The sequence below is a fragment of the Plecotus auritus genome (genome assembly GCF_963455305.1).
Source record: "Plecotus auritus genome assembly, chromosome: 9".
Taxonomy (NCBI): domain Eukaryota; kingdom Metazoa; phylum Chordata; class Mammalia; order Chiroptera; family Vespertilionidae; genus Plecotus; species Plecotus auritus.
The window spans coordinates 92,414,547-92,431,336 of record NC_137783.1 but is presented as its reverse complement, the minus strand read 5'-3'; the positions used below and the strand labels follow the sequence as shown (position 1 = coordinate 92,431,336).

General features: G+C 48.0%; 1 protein-coding gene across 1 annotated transcript; it reads right to left on the bottom strand.

Annotated features, from left to right (window-relative positions):
* Window positions 1-445: 445 nt before the first annotated feature.
* GPR83 (G protein-coupled receptor 83) lies at window positions 446-16,591 on the bottom strand. Its single transcript, XM_080688401.1, has 4 exons — window positions 16,056-16,591; window positions 11,263-11,388; window positions 8,867-9,000; window positions 446-3,181 (listed from the first exon to the last, which is right to left on the bottom strand). Exons 1-4 carry the CDS (start codon window positions 16,437-16,439, stop codon window positions 2,557-2,559), a joined length of 1,269 nt encoding a protein of 422 aa, XP_080544527.1. The 5' UTR covers window positions 16,440-16,591; the 3' UTR covers window positions 446-2,556.
* Between the last annotated feature and the right edge of the window lie 199 nt (window positions 16,592-16,790).

Genomic DNA, 16,790 nt, shown 5'->3' with positions numbered 1-16,790 from the left:
GGCTCAGTGGATAGAGCGTCTGCCTGCGGACTGAAGGGTCCCAGGTTCGATTCCGGTCAAGGGCACATACCTTGGTTGCAGACCCATCCCCAGTAGGGGGTGTGCAGGAGGCAGCTGATCGATGTTCTCTCTCATCGATGTTTCTAACTTTCTATCCCTCTCCCTTCCATTCTGTAAAAAATCAGTAAAATATATTTAAAAACAAACACAGCCTAGATTCATAATCACAGGAGAGGGAACTTGGCAGCCAGCTCAGTGGAAGAAGCACTAGGCTAAAAGTCAAAGGTTTTTAACTGGCTATTCACCACCTCAGGGTCTGCACTTCCTCGGCTGTTAGACACAGGGGTGTGGCAGGTGATCTCCATACACTCTTCACCTAATCCATGTGGATTCCCATTTTAAAGGTTACTCACTGTGGCCTAAACACAAGTCCAAGAAGCACAGTGCACACTCCCAAAATTATTTTATTAAGAATAGAGCAATTTACACTAAAATACACATTATAGCACAATAGAAAGACTCAAGTTTTACAAATTTCACATTCACAATACAATCCACTTTTTGCTCTGAGGCATGTAGGGAACACAGGGAGGGGGACAGACAAGGTACAGGCAGGAGACACAGACCTAATGGGCCAACAGTGAGTCCTTCCCCCCAAAAGAGCTCCTCTGTGACTCGACCATATTTCTAGATGCTCTGGGAGAGAGAGAGGCAAAGTTCAGGGATACGGTGGCCCTGCTGCCCGTTCTCTCTCTGGTTCATAGAATTTCTATGGCAACATTAAGCTACTTCTCAATGCTACAGATACAACAGGCACAGACATGGGAGCCATTTGGCCAGAAAAACCCATCTGGGGATCCCTATGGGTTCAGACAGCTCTCTCTGCTCCATGAAAGTCACTTTCTTACTCACTGTTCAAAAGATGATTTTTTCAAAACTTTACATCCTGAAAAGTTTCAAACTTCCTCATAAATAGAATAGTATAACAAAGGCCTATAGTTCATTATAGGAAAGCAAGTGATAGGACCAAATTCAGTTTCCATTAACAGCCACGAGATCTAAGTGAACCTTGGATAAACCTCTTCTCCCCAAACCTGAGTTTTCCACTCTGCTCCATAACCATGCTTTGCTTTCTGGATCTGTCTGGTGCTAGAAAGAAAGCCAAAACCGGTGAAAGTGGCAACCCAGAACCCAGATGTCAGGCTGGTGAATTAAGCTCTTTTCTGCCTGAGGCATCTTTTAGATAGAAGGTGATGAAACGCTCAGTCTCTGGAATGAGGTTTCTCTGGCAAGTTGAGTCCTTAAGGACTATCACGACGCACAGGTTTCTGTAAGTGATGCATAAACTGCCAGGGTGATGCTGACAATGAAGAAAATAAAAAGGCTTTATTATTTAGGCAACACAGAGAAATGGCCTCTCTAGATAGGTTGGGGGGGTGAGGTGTCTAACAATGATTGCCAGCATGTTGGAAAGTCTGCTCCCTCATCTCCACCTCCCATTCTGTGTGATTCCAGGAGAGAAGGAATTATGGCTCTTGGATGAGCTTTGTTCCCAGCTCATCACAATGGCCATCGTCTGAAAAGAGTTACTTCAGCCAGGCCCCCCTCACCACTGACTACAGAGGAAGGCAGTTTGTCTTCTCTGTGACAGTCTTCTCCTTGAGTCCCTCTCCCATCTCGTCTTCCAACTCTTCTGTTAGTGGTGGACACTATTCCTGGGAGAGAGGTTCAGGAGTTCTCTGCTGATCCTGTTTCTTTCTTATCTGTGCATGGAAAAGTGCAGTTCATAATGAAATGAATCGCACACAGGCACAAAAGAAAAAGTTGCAAATAAATCCACAGCTAACAGCTTATCACACATTGGGAGAAGGGGGTGATTTTTATTTTCTTCTTTGTGCTTTTCTGAATTTTCCAAAGTTTTAATAATAATTTTTGTTGTTGTTTTAAGCAACCAAATTGGTCCTTTCTTGTCAAATATCGGGCCAGGCCACCACAAAGTTGTGATCCATCCTGGTCCCATGACTTCAGAAAGTGAGGCATGAAAACGTCTGTGCCAACTCTGGTTCGCTAACCTTGCACTGTGCAATGAGCTTCTTTAAGCACAGCTCTGTGCATCTGGGTCAGCCACACCCAAATATGACTCAGGTGTCCTTAAGGATGCTTAGTGGCAGGGAGGGCGGTAAGGCAGCTGCCTGACAGTTGGAGGCAGTTGACTGACTCAGCCTCCATCTGGGCTGAAGTTGTCTTGTTCTCTGGCTCAGGAATCAGGGTGATATTCCTCACAGCATTTCTTAGACAGAAATTCACAAACACATGTCTTGTTGGTAGGTGCCTTTTAGTCTTCACATCAAATGTGGTCAGGAAAAAAAAAATGTGGTCAGGAAGCTAAGCAATTTCCTAGAAACCCAAGAGTCCTACAGCTTCTGCAGGAACTTGTTTCCAGCATGGTGAAGGTCATGTATGAGAGGACAGGCTCTTTTCCAGGCTCTGTCCTCAGGCCCTCTCCCAATCTCAGCTGTAGACAGAGCCCTCCCCTCTGCCTCTTCCCACCCTCCTCTAACTCATCGCCACAATGGGCTCCACAGACAATAGGTCTGTCTTCCCAGACTGGAGTTGCGGGGAGGGCATGAGGTTGTTGGCTAGTGTAGCCCTCCGCCCCTTGCCTTTCTCTGTCCAAGCCATCCTGAAGGAAGGGACTGGAGAGGGTGGCCTCTCCTCCTGAGGTTTGGGTGGCCTCTGGCACATGCTTAGTAATGCCTTCAGCTCCACCCTGAAGTTCTCATTAAGCCAGCAGTAGATGAAGGGGTTGTAGCAGGTGCTGCTCATGGCAAACCAATGGAAGGCGAAGTAGAGGGCATTGTTGGTATGGATGACCTTGCTGGACAGGAGGAGGACATAGCAGTTGAGGGGGAACCAGCAGAGGGCAAAAAGGACCACCACCAGCATCAGCATCTTGATGGTCTTCTTCTTCTTGCGCCGTAGGGCCAGGTACTGCTCCGTGGTCACGTCGCCGATTGTGTTGCCCAACCACAGCTTCTTGGCCACACGGGCATAGGCTACAGAGATGATGAGGAGGGGTAGGATATAAAGTAGGATGAAGGTGGCCAAATCCAGGTACTTCCAGAAGAGGTCAGCTGGCTCAGGAAAGTCTGGCAGGCATAGGGAGCGAACAATGTCCTCACTGGGGATAAGGGGAGAGAGAGAGGCACAGAGAGACAGAGAGAAGGAAAGTGTGCAATTAGTCTGGAAAGGCCTCGGCCCAAGAAGCACTAGCCTGCTGGTACATCCATCTGTTATAGCACTTTTAATGCTCCAGCCTAATTATCTGATTACATTTCTGACTTTCCCACTAGGCTGGGAGTTCTATAAAGATAAGGAATATACCTGGATCTCTTTGTGTCCTCTTAACTTTGCATTTTTCCTAGTTCATAATAGAGACCCAATAAATATCTACTCAATGAATAAATGCAACACTGGTGTTGCTCATCTTAGACCTAACTCATCCTGGGAGCACAGTGTATTCAGGAATTCTCCATTGTACTACCTATTGCCATTCCAGAAGGGAACTAAGGAATGGGCCAAAGCCATGATTTATCTTGATACTATGAGTGGCAATCCCAGAATAACATACTTATTTTCTATGTAATATACCCAGTCTTCTTCAAACTTTTTAGGGATATCCATGTATATTGAAAAATCCAGAGCTACTGTGTTAAAGATGATGACCTGCTGAATAAGGAGGCATAAGCCACTCACATGGGATCAGCAGACAGCTCTCTAGGTATCCAAGCTCCCACTTTGGGAAAGTGAAAACCATAGGGCCATTTTGAAGGCACTATTTCAATATAGTCACACAAAGAAAGTCAAGTCACAAGATTTATTGCTTACAAATCTCAGAACAGAGGTGCAATGAGCTGGAGGAAGGGCAGTACTCCATCCCAAGTCATCAGTGAGCAGGAGACAGAGAGCAGAGTAGCAAGCACCTATTACTTATTATAAGGTGGCTGAGGCAATGGTCACTAATTTTCTGCAGGCTCAACGCTGAGGGGTCATGTAAAAAGGTGCCCTGAACTTCTGGTCAAGATGGTGGCGTTAAACATGGTACTTGCCTCCTCCCAAAACCACATCAAAATTACAACTAAACTACAGAACAACCATCATTCAGAACTGCCTGAAAGCAAGCTAAATAGAAGTCCTACAACTACAAAATTAAAGAAGCCACATCAAGTCTGGTAGGAGGGCCAGAGGTGTGGAAGGGTTGGTCCTACACCCATGTGTGTCAGATAAAAATCAGGAGGGGTATCTGGGCTGTGGAGGTCCTTCCTGAGAAGCAAGGGGTCCCAGGCCCACACCAAGTCCCCCAGCTCAGGGTTCTAGTACCAGGAAGAGAAGTACCCATAACTTCTGGCTATAAACACTAGTGTGCATTGAGGAGGGAGACTGAGGCTGCTGGACTCCCACACATTTCCTCTTAAGAAGCCTGTACATGAACTTACTTAGACTCACTCCCTCTGAGCTCCAGTGCAGGGGCAGCAACTTGAAAGGCAACAGAGACATACGGGGAGGAACTGAATTGTTTGACATCAGGGCAAGCCAGAGGGGCACCTTTCTCCCAGACAAAAGTGCTGGCAGTAGCCCCGGTTCCTTTGATGAGCCCTTCACCTACAGAGCTAGCAGATGAGACTCCATCAACCTGGATCACACTGTTTATCCCACCTTGGTGACTCCCTAAGGTCCTATTCCACCCAACTTTTGGGCCCACCCAAGCTGTTTCTAGGGCTTTACCATGGAATGGCCTGTCTTGGTTCAGGCTTCAGATTGTCCTAAAATCTCTCAAACAATCTGGCCTCAGCAAGTCCCATACCTCTCACTAAATGGCCCCATGCCTGGCTCTAGCAGCAGCTTGGCCTTGCCTGGGCACCTCCAAGCCCAGTACAAGAAGAAGCCATCTGCAGATTGTTTTGTAGCTTAGTGGCCTCAGGCAGAACACAGGCATTGGCTGACCTTGGCCTGCACCTCGCAGGAGGCCCCAGATTCAACACACAGTGAACAGCTTCAGACCACGTCAAAGCACCATCACCCAACCATCTTCACAAGTGACACACTTAAGGGGTGGACTCAGTGAACAGCAGAGCCCCGCTGAAGTAAGTCTTGCTCTATGTGGTGTGCCCCTGCACAGCTGATCCTCCAAGGTGGTTGGAGGTCTGTGGTCACAGCCAGTCTTTGCAGCTGATCAGCCTGAGTAATTCCCTCCCATTGACATGCCAACAGTAATCAAGACTCAATTACAACAGAAGGGTTACAGCCCATATTGGGGGGGGGGGCACGGAGACACACTTCAGGTGCCCAACTGGGGTGAGCAGAGAGGCTGTGCCACTGGACCCTACAGGACACCTACTACATTAGGCCATACTACCAAGCCTAGCAGACATAGCAGCTCAACCTAATACATAGAAACAAGCACAGAGAGGTGGCCAAAATGAGGAGACAAAGAAACATGTCCCAAATGAAAGAGTGGAACAAAACTCCATTAGAAAAAGAACTAAACAAAATGGAAATAAGCAATTGCTAGATGCAGAGTTCAAAACACTTGTTATAAGAATGCTCAACGAACTTAGTGAGGACCTTAGCAGCATAAAAAAGAACCAATCAGAATGCACTAACTGAAATAAAGAATAACTTAAAGGGAATCTGAGAATCAAACTGAGAATCAAACCATCAATTTGGAATATGAGGAAGCAAAAAACGCCCAATCAGAACAGCAAAAAGAAAAAAGGAGTAAAAAAATAAAAAATGACGATAGTGTAAGAATCCCCTGAGATGGGGTGCTGAAAGGAGAAGAGACAGAGCAAGAAATTGAAAACGTATTTGAAAAAATAATGACAGAAAACTTCCCTAACTTGGTAAAGGAAACAGACATACAAGTCCAGGAAGCACAGAGAGTCCCAAACAAGATGAACCCAAAGAGGCCCACATCAAGACACATCATAATTAAAATGCAAAAGGTTAAAGACAGAGAAAATCTTAAAAGCAGCAAGAGAAAAGCAGTTAGATACCCATAAGGGAGCTCCCATAAGACTGTCAGTTGATTTCTCAAAAGAAACTTTGCAGGCCAGAAAGGAATAGCAAGAAATATTCAAACTGATGAAAAGCAAGTATCTACAACCAATATTACTCTATCCTGCAAAGCTATCATTTAGATTCAGTGGGCATATAGTGCTTTCCAGACAAGAAAAAGCTAAATAAGTTCATCACCACCAAACCAGCATTAAATGAAATGTTGAAGGGTCTTCTCAAAGAAGAAGATAAAAAATATGAACAATAAAATGGCAATAACTATATATCTATCAACAATTGAATCTACAAACAAAATGAACAATTAAATCTACAAACAAAAAGAACAGAAAAGACTCATAGATACAGAGAACTTTTTGTTGGTTGACAGATGGGAGGGGGGAAGAGATTAACCAAAGAACTTACATGCATACTAAAGGCCTGGTGAACAAAATTCGTGCATGGTAGGGTCCCTAGGCCTGGCTGGCAATCAGGGTGGATCAGAGCCTTCCAGCTGCCAGCCGGGGCCTTCCCTCCCCAGCTGCCAGCTGCCAGCTGCCAGCCGGGGCCTTCCTTTGTTCCGCGCCACCCCCTGGTGGTCAGCACACGTGAGGGATCGAACTCCCGGTTGAACTCCCAAGGGGACAATTTGAATATTAGGCTTTTATATATTGAGATATGCATAACTCATGAATGCAGAAAATAGTGGGGTGAAAGCCTGGGAGAGTGAGGGGTGGAGGAGGTTGATGGGGGGAAAAATGGGACCATCTGTAATACTTTCAACAATAAAGATAAATTTTTAAAAATAAAAAGGCTTGGCTCCGCTCCAGGCTACAAAGTTTCAATTGTAGAAGATAAATAAACTCCAGATATCAGGGCCTCCGCTTGGGTCGCCAGGGGGCGTGGCCGGCCTGCAAACCACCACAGGCCCCTCGCCCAGGCCGCCCCACGCCCCAAGGGAACACGCACCCTGATCCGGGACACCCTTCAGGGCAAACCAGCCGGCCCCCACCTGTGCATCAGGCCTCTATTCTAGCTAATAAAAGAGTAATATGCAGATGTACCATCACTCCAACACACAAGATGGCTGCCCCCATGTGGTCTGAGATCCTGCCCCCATGTGGACACAAGATGGCCACCACAAGATGGCCAGTGGGATCGGGCCTAAATGGGCAGTCAGACATCCCTCGAGGGGTCCCAGATTGGAGAGGGTGCAGGCTGGGCTGAGGGACACCCCCCACCCCCGTGCACAAATTTCATGCACCGGACCTCTAGTAAAATATAAAAATGAATAAAAAGGTGCCCTAAGAAAAGCAAGGCAGGAACTGTGGTGGGATCCTAAGCTCGGGTCCTTATCTAAATGTCCAGACTCAGTGTGAGCAGGGTTGTCAGACTGTAAAATATTTAGGCAGCAACTCAAAATGGCTTATTTTCTCATCACACTTTGTGGCTTATTGCTCATTATATATGCCGGTGGTCATCACTAGTGAAAGAGAGAACTCTCTTTGCTTTTGTTAGAAGAAGAAAAAAAACAAAACAAAAACCAGCCCTCCATGTGTGAAGGCAGATGGGGAGTCTGAGTGCTGGAGGTCTGGGCATGTGACTCACTCTAATATCCTAGCATTCGGGAGGGAGCCTTTTAAGTTGGTTGAAATCAGCCTTCAGAGTTTGCTCTCTTGACTCTGCTTATGTCACCGGAGTGTGACAGCACATGGGGCAGCACTTGGCTACTCTCGGACATGCCAGCACTGCCCCCCCCGCCCCCGGGATCCTCTTAGATCCCCTTTACCTGTCTAGAGTGCCAGACCCCCAGCTCCTACCTGCCCCCTAAGAAACAGCTGGCACCTGTGACCTTCCTAGGTGCCTAGGCCTACCCAGGACTGCTGAAGACACCTCCTACAGATCCATTAAGATCCAGATGTGGCTAGGAGTTTCTGTTTTCCCAAGGGAGGTCTAGAATAAGAAAACCTGGCTCCAGTTGCCTCAAGGCTGGCAAACTCTGTGTTACCCAAAGTCCCTGTGGAGCAGGCTACAGCTTCCCCTCAAATCCCACCCTTCCTCAAGCTCTCCCATTTGCTGCCCTGCCTAACGGGGTCTGTTTCTGAGGAACCTCATTTAAAACAATTATGAACTGACAAAAATCACTCCAAGCCCATTCATCCATTCACTCATTCAGTAAATAGCTGTTGAGGGCTTGTTATGTGGAAACAGTAAGTTAGATGCTAGGGACACCAAGGTAGCAAAATAAAAAATGGGGCCAGCTCTCCACAACCTTATAATATAGTGGGGGCGATCGCCTTTATAAACTAGCAGCACAGACAAGTGCTTACATTTTAAGCATTGAGTGCTTTGAAAGGAATTCTCATTCCGTGAAAGCATATGGCAAAGAAACCTGAATGGGTTTGTAGGTTGTGCAAGAGAATTTAAACAACACCATTTAAACAAGGCCTGGGTGACTTAAAGCTCAGTCTCTGAGAGTACATGCTCCCAGGGACAGAAGCCAATCAATATTGCCTTGGCCTTGTAAACTGGACAAAGAATAAGGAGGAAGCTGAAGGAAAGATGAGAAATAGCAGAAATAAATAGATAGATAGATAAGTAGATAGATAGGTAGATAGATAGATAGATAGATAGATAGATAGATAGATAGATAAAAAATGCAGAGGATAGGCACAGGTCTGGAAGCAACAGGATGTGAGAGAGGCAGAGAGAATGGCTCTGGCTCCCTCTGGGTGGCCGGTACTGGTACTGGTAACTCCCCCATGTCAAAGACCTCTGAGTCCCCAGGCAGCTCCCTACTGGTTAATCTCACCTGTACTTGAAGGTAAATAATTTCTGGCAGATAGCATGTGGGAGTGAAAAGAAGGTAGCCATGGTCCAGATGACTGCAATGTAGATGACACCTTTTGTGATGGAGATCCGGGGTTTCAACGGATGCATAATGACCTGGAAAACAAGCAAACTGCATCACTGGCTGAAGAAGTTTAGAAACAAATGAGAAATCCAGATGACATGGCTCACTCATGACAATAAAGCTCATAGGTATTATTTATAAAGTAAAGCACCCATTGATGCATTATTGAGCCCCTGAGCTACACCAACCCACACCCACCTCCAGGGGTAGGAAGAGGGTGTCACCTGGACTCAGAGTCTCCAGGCAGTAATGAAAGTCTTCTGCGGCAGGACCAGGGTGCAGTGAGAAGGTGGGGAGGGTGAGAGACGGGTCTGTGTTCAGGACACCCACAGGCCCACAGCAAGGCTGGCAGAGGAACAAGCCAGGCCAGCCTCCACCTCAGATTCTGATCTCATCCCCCCATGATTCCAAACTCCTTGGGCTACTAAGGGCTCTGAGGGTGACAGCTGTGGAGAGGAGACTCCCACCACCTATCATGCGAAGCTGTACTGACATTGATTTGGGGGTTTATAGCACTGTTTATAGAAGTCATTACTAAATGTCTTTCTCAGGCCTATAATAAAGCCAGTATTATAGGCTTCAGGCTGAAAAACATCTTGAAATTGCTACTGTATGCCAACTGATTCTCCTAAAAGGTTTAAATAAACACTTAGGTATTTCGCAGCATCCTCATTTTAAGATTAGAATCATTATGTCTTGAAAAAGGCAGTTTGGGGTAGGTTAGTCCAGGATCAAGGGGATAGGTCATAAAGAGCTGCTACCACCGCAGGAGCCCATCCCAAGACACGCTGGACATTCTGGCTGTGTCCTCCCAAATTTTTTTCACCCAACGTTTTCAAGGTTTTTCAAGTGACTAGGCTTTAGAAGCGGCCCAGCACATCTCCACTCTGGACTTTGCCACCTTTGCCCCTCACACTCCGTTGTTCAGGTTGCTGAAGGGACTGAAAGCCTAGGCCAGAGGCCCCAGACACTGCTCAAAGACTCCGCTGGCTTTGGGACAGGGCCCCCTGTCTGGGTATATGTCATAGAAACGTGGTCAATGTGAGCAAGACTCCCACCCTGTTCCTCAGATCCACTTTTACCCAAGGGTCAACTCTCAGTTAGCTGTGTTAAATGGGATAAGCATAGCCCAGGCAAGGTAATCCAGAGTCCTTCTTGTTGAATTAGTGGAGAAGGTTAAGAAAAGGCAGGAAACATTTGTGTGCAACCTTTTCACACTTTGCACCAAAGCATCTGCAACATGTCAAAATGATGGCATCGCAGGGATAAAGAGATCTCAAAGTCTGCCAAGTCCAATTCCCTATCAGATGCATGAATCTCCTCTGAACATCCCTATCAGACTTTGCTTAAATATGGCTGGTACATGAAACTCATACCTCCCCAGGCAGCTGTGTGTATCTTCGAACACTTCCATTAGCCACTTCTTCATCATTTTAAGCTGCATCTTTGCATCTGCATCTTGAAGGCTCCCATTTCTTAGTCCTGTGGCACCTCTTGGAGCTACTCAGCATAAATTCTACATCTCTTTGTCCTGGTGACCCTATGACATTGGCCTTGCAGGTGGCCTTGAGTCTTCTAGAGCAGGGTGGATGATGATCAGAGAATGGGCTTGGAGCCAGAAAGACTTCAGTCTAATCCTAGCTTCATTATTCACTAGGCATGTGATCTTGGAAAAGTTATGTAAGCACTTTCTGAGCCTCTCTTCCTTGATTCAGCAAAGAATCAAGTATACAACACGGGTTCTCTGAGTTAGTGTAAGACGCCTGTCATGGAACCATCCTCCCCCAGGATGGACACCCAGATCCTCTTCAGTTCCCTTCACCACATCCACCCCTGTGTGTCTGCTGAAGGAGGACAGTGAATAGGACCTTCCTGTCCCACCCCAATGCCTTCTCTGGCCACCTGGCACCCTAGTTTGTTTTCCTCGTCAACATTTTGGGCAAGCGAATGTCCATCTCCCAGCCAGGAGCCTTATTTCCGACCTATAATTATTTGTCACTGTCTTTCCATCTGTGATTTCCCAGGTTTGCTTTTATACCAATAAAGCAAATTCATTAATTTCTGAGACACAAAACACTAGCAATGAGTCTTCACTGGAACAACAGATGGGGAAGAACTTTCCGCAGCACCTAGTACAAAGGGATTAATCTACCTAATCTAAGCGTTCATATTCCTCAGTAAGACAAATGCATTCATTGAAAAATGGGTTCAAGTACTGTTTAAGGATCTCACATCTCCTCTGGAAAACAAAGGCAGAGAGGGGAGGACAGGGTGCTGGGGGCAGGTGCCCTCACCTGGTGACGGTTCACGGCAATGGCTGTCAGCGTCAGGACAGAGACGTGCAGGGAGCAGTACTGGGCGAAGCGGCTGATGTGGCACATGCCTTTCCCAAACACCCATGTGCTGTTCACGAAGCGGACCTGGAGACAAGCCCGCAGAGGTCAGGAGACAGATAGGTCTTGATCCTGATACCCCCCACCCTGGCCCTGTGGTCTCTAAGGAGCATCCCCTGGAAGGCTTCTTTCAGCTCCTCCGTCTTCCACTCTTCACAGCAGAACTGTGGGTCACACATGATTTTCTCTAGTGTGACTCACTGTCGATCATTCAGTTAAATAGCCTCTGATCATGCTGCTGGGGACAGGCCCTGTTAGATGTCAGCAGAGTATAGGAAGGACATGGGCTTTGGGCTTCAGTTCCAAGGTCATGGCCCTGCTGAAGTCTGCTATTATCTCGCACCTGGATCAGTATAACCTCACCCCAGTTTTCCTTGTCCTCCAGTCTTATCCCCTTGTGACGCAGCCTTCCCGCCTCTGCTAGTTTCCGGTTGTGTGACCTTGAGCAAGGTATGGAATCTCTGAACCTCAGTTTGCTCATTTGTAAAAAAAATAAAGGCTTAAAAATCTCTACTTTGCAGACTTATGTAAGGATTAAGTGTTTTAAAAATTTACAAAGGGTGCAACACAATGTCTAGCACATTGCTAGAAATATATTATTAGAAATGAATAGTAGCTATTTTTACAATAATAATAAAATTAATTCCTGGCCCATATGAGTTCAGAATAATGAGGAAGACACAACTGAAAAGTCACAACATCATGTGTGGGCTGTGCTCTCCAATGTTGGCTAAGCAGGCCTTGCAATCCATCATTTGGGAAGGAGAGCCAGGGACCTGAAGAGGTGTGGGCAGGGACAAGGAGTGGTGTGGGGGGAAAGGGGAGAAGAGAAGCTTCCCGAGCAATGGAGCCTTTAGGAGCCGGCCTAGGCCCCATCCCACACCATCCAGTCAGTGCTGGAGCAGCTCCTGTGCGTAATGTCCCATGCACAAAAGAGGTCAAGCATTGATTCTGATAAAGGAGCTTCTAGTCTGGGCAAAGGAGGACTCAGGTACCTCAGATGAAAAACAGAAAGTTTTTAACACCCTGCAGAAGGCTCAAGCAAAGGGCACTGGGGCCACCAGGCAGAGTAGGAGTGGGGAAAATAGAGCAAGTCAGCCCAACAGAAAGAATAGTGTGTAGTGGTTTACAGCAGGGTATTTGCCACTTACAGCTGTCACCTTAGGCAATGCATTTAGGTCCTATGAGTCTCACTTTCATCATCGATAAAATGGGGCTAACCCTTTTCAGATGGTTGCTGTGAAAGCCAAACAAGAGATACTACATATAAAGTGGGTACAACAGCGCTTAGTCCATAGCAAGTACTTCACACTGCTAATTGTCATTATGATAACATGAGACATTTGAGATGAACTTTAAATAATAGGTAGGGCCCAGCTAATTTGTTGAGCATCAAGCTATGAACCAAGGGTTCGATTCCTGGTCAGGGCACACGCTCGGGTTCTGGGCTTGATCCCCAGTGTGGGGCGTACAGGAGGCAGCCAATCAATAATTCTCTTATCATTGATGTGTCTATCTCTCTCCCTCTCCCTTCTTCTCTGAAATCAATATATATTAAAAGGAATAGGTAGAATTTGCACATGTAGAGATAAGAACAAAGAATCTGACACTGGATTAGAAATCTCAGGACCTGTTTGGGGAATAAGGGATGGAATGGTATTGGCTGGAGTGTGGAAGAGTCATGAGGAACAAGTCTGGCCAGATCACAAAGCTGGGCCAGCAGATCATGGACTTGACTATCTTTGGAATGGGCAGGGAGAAGCGACATGAGGCCTTGAACAGTCCAATAACATTACAGAGCTAGAAATCTTTAGCTATGCCTTCTTCTCACCTGCCATATTCAATGCATTGCTAAAGCCAACCAGTGCTACCTCTAAATAGTTTTCAATCCATTTCCTCCTCTTCAGTCCGAAGACTATGGCTCTAGTGGAGTCCCGCATCATCTCTCACCTGCACTATTACAGCCTCCTGACAGCTTTCCTTGTCCTCCGGTCTTGTCCCCTTGTAACTCAACCTTCATGCTGCTGATAGTATTTTTCTTAAACTGTATTGTTACCTTCCTGCTTAGAATCATCATGGCCCTGAGGACAGTGCCAGATGCCTTATGAGTATCCAGGCCCATTAACAGCCTGGGCCCAGCCTTCCTTTCTGGCCCTGCTTCTCTCCTGCCCTGCTAGCTCCTTCACTGGGCTTCCTGCCTCTGCTGCTCCAGCTACATTGAGCCACACAACATGAACTTTGATGCCTCTTGTCTTTGTTCCTCCAGGTCCCTCTGTCCACACTGAGCATTCATCCTGACCAGGGAAATTCCAACACATCCTGGCCCCTTTGAAATGTCATGTTCTTTGTAAGATATCCTTGGACCTTCTCATGGGACTCTGGCAGGTCAGAATGAATGACTCCCTCCTCAGGGCTCCACCATACCCTGTATCTCTACCATGGGAACTATAAGTGATTGTTCTCCCAATGACCAGAGCTACATTTGATGCTGATATTGGATGCAAAGAGGATAGAAAGAGAGACCACAGAGGAAGGCTATTGTCAGCAACCAGCCTGCAGAAAGGACATCTTACCCAGTGGAGGAGCCTGGCTGAAGACTTAGAAGACCCTCCCTTTACCTTTTCACTCTCCCTGGTTGCCAGCAGCTTGGACACTGTGATAGGAGTTTGGACTGGGACAGGTACATGGGTCAGGTTGAAGGCCACGCTGCTTTAAATCAACCTGGAAGTGGTGCTGGGTTCTCATGACCTTGAGATCTCCTCTCTCACAGAATATCCTTCAGGGCAGGGGTTGCCAGCTCTTGGCTGCAGCCTGGCCTGGGTTCTGTGGCCTCCCTCCCCACCCACCTCATGTCTGTTGCAGATCTCGCCATGCATTCTACTCTGGGCAGCAGCACAAAGCCATGCCCTGGGACCCTCCAGTTCCCACCCTGGGTGGCCCAGCCTAACCCAAACATTGCAGATTGTCAGGTCAGAAACCAAGGGGGGAGTCAAGGGGAGACAGAGATGCATTATCTTGTGCTTCAAGGCAGCATTGGGGAGTATGGTGGAAGGGGGGCAGAGGTATTTGTTAGCCCCCTTGCCCTTAGTTAGTGCCTAGAGGACCCTGAGTGGCCAGGAGTCCTTTATTTTATTTATTTGTTTATTTTTATTGTTTAAAGCAGTGGTCGGCAAACTCATTAGTCAACAGAGCGGCAAACCGCGGCTCGCGAGCCGCGGTTTGCCAACCACTGGTTTAAACAATATATATTAGTACATATATCTCCTTTTGCCAGGAGTCCTTTAGACATAAGCTGGAAGGAGAACAGGAAAAGCCCACGGTTTGGAGTAGTGTAGCTTAACATGGCCCAAGAGTGCCCCCTTACCCCCCTCTTGGGTGGGTGGCTTAGTGGACAGACCTCTGGGCTTTAATCAGGGAAGGAATTCTCATCTTGGCTCTGCCATTTACTAGCGAAGTGACCTTGGACAGGGGATTGAATATCTCAGTGCCTTCGTGAGGAAACTCATCTGTAAAATGTGAGTAATGTTCTCATAAGTGAGGGCAAAGAATGTAGTTTTAATGTGACAAAGAGAAACAACGAGATACAGAGAGATATGAACAGACACTGCTTTGGTAATAGCTCAGATTCTACAATTTGTTATTCTGCAATTTAGGGGAAAATGTTAACTGGTGCTACAAAAATGTAAGATGTAGCTGTCATTATGACCGCTCAGTCAAAGCCCTCCTAGCCTTAAATCATCCGTGAGCACCACACTCCCAAGTCACAGAGGGACAGAAACGATGCCACTAGCACTGAGCAGCCAAGGCTTGGGGAGGAGGCTCACCTGCCTCCATGTGCTGATGCCCCAGCCTGCCCCAGCCCTGGGCCCAATCTCTCCCCCAACACAGGCTTCATGCGCTGCCTCACTGCCAAAGCACAGGAGGGAAATGCAATTTAAATAGTGGTCTAGGTAAAGGTGCACATAAGGTTCCATTAACAATTAGCAACTGTTTGACGTTTCCCTGTGGCACAACGCAGCATCCCAGGAAGGGTGTATTTAATCAGCTTCACTTTGGGGGTAGTGAGGGGTAGGGATGGTGGTGGTGGTGGGTAGTAGTGGGGGTGGGAGGGTAACGGAACAATCTTTACTTATATTTCAAGGGACTTTGATTTATTGCTCAATTATCAAACAAGCTCATGCTCAGTGACATTAAAATTAAATAGAAGATGCTCATACATTCAAAACTGACTGCAAGACACTAAAATCATTATCCCAAGACCACTACCAGCTGCAGAAGCTCTCTGGGTTAGAAGGTGTGTGGGGGGTGGGGGGAGAACAAAACCCAACAAGAAGAATTGGAGAGAAAGGTAAGGGGGGGGGGTTGCAAACAGGGGCACAGAAAGAGTCATAAAAAGGAGAAATGATGAAGACTCAGAGAGACGGACAAAGAGACAGAAGGCTTCAAGAGAGACACAGACAGAAAGACAGAGACTGACGAAGAGGTGGAAAAACAGGGGAGGTGAGAAATTAGAGATGAGAGAGCAAGAGAGAAAAGAGACTAAGAGATGAAGACAGAAAGACAGGCGGCAGAGGGAGGGGGGGTAGAAGAGGGAAGGAGAGGGAGAGAAATGAGGAGAGAAACAGTGGCGGGTGGAGGGTGGGCAATAGGACGGAGCGAGGAGAGGACTGCAGCGGGCTGCCCGCCAGCCTTACCAAAGTGAAGGGGGTGTTCAGGAGCGTGATCATTAGGTCGGCGACGGCCAGGTTGACGATGAAGAGGCTGGTGGCCGAGTGCATTCGCTGGTTCTTGAAGATGACATGACAGACCAGGACGTTGCCAAAGAGCGAGAAGACGATGATGAAGGAGTAAGCCACGATGAGCAGCGCTTTCACCGTGGGGTTCTGGGACTCGGCCCCGTAGCGCCGCCCGCCCACAAAGTTTTGCCAGTCGGAGAAGGTGTAGTTGTTCCAGAAGAAGTGCGAGGTGTTGGGCGCGGCCAGGGTCGCCGCCAGGCCCGCACCGTCCTCCCGGCCTCCGGGGCGCTCCGTGGCTCCCGCCAAGGGGAGGAGAAGGAGCAGCGCCCAGTGCGGGACCATTTTGCTGGAGCCTCCGCGCCCGGGACCGCGCCGTCTGGATGTCCCCGCCGGGCTGCTGGCAGGCGGGCGCGGGGAGTCGCGCGCGGGGCGGTCCGGGGAGGGACCCCTGGGGCTCTCCGCGCCCGGCGGGCTCCCGCTCGCCCCGACCTCCAGCCCTCGATCCGCGCGCGTGGAGCTGCAGCCGCACTTTTATGTGCCTGCCGATTGGGCAGCGCGGCGTGTCTGGCGGCGGCGGTGACGCGCTCCGGCTCGGGCAGCTCCGCGGCGGCTCCCCCACCCCGCGCGCGCCCACTCGAGACGAAAACTGCGACAGGGCGTCCAAGCTTGGCTCCCCAAAGCGCACTCGTCTGC

Excerpts from the sequence above, each read along its gene's own strand:
- GPR83 (XM_080688401.1), bottom strand. The coding sequence starts at position 16,439 with ATGGTCCCGCACTGGGCGCTGCTCCTTCTCCTCCCCTTGGCGGGAGCC. Across the intron at positions 11,389-16,055 it reads TGAACACCCCCTTCACTTTG|GTCCGCTTCGTGAACAGCAC; the intron begins GTAAGGCTGGCG and ends GCTTGTCTCCAG. Across the intron at positions 3,182-8,866 it reads TTATTTACCTTCAAGTACAG|TGAGGACATTGTTCGCTCCC; the intron begins GTGAGATTAACC and ends CCTTATCCCCAG.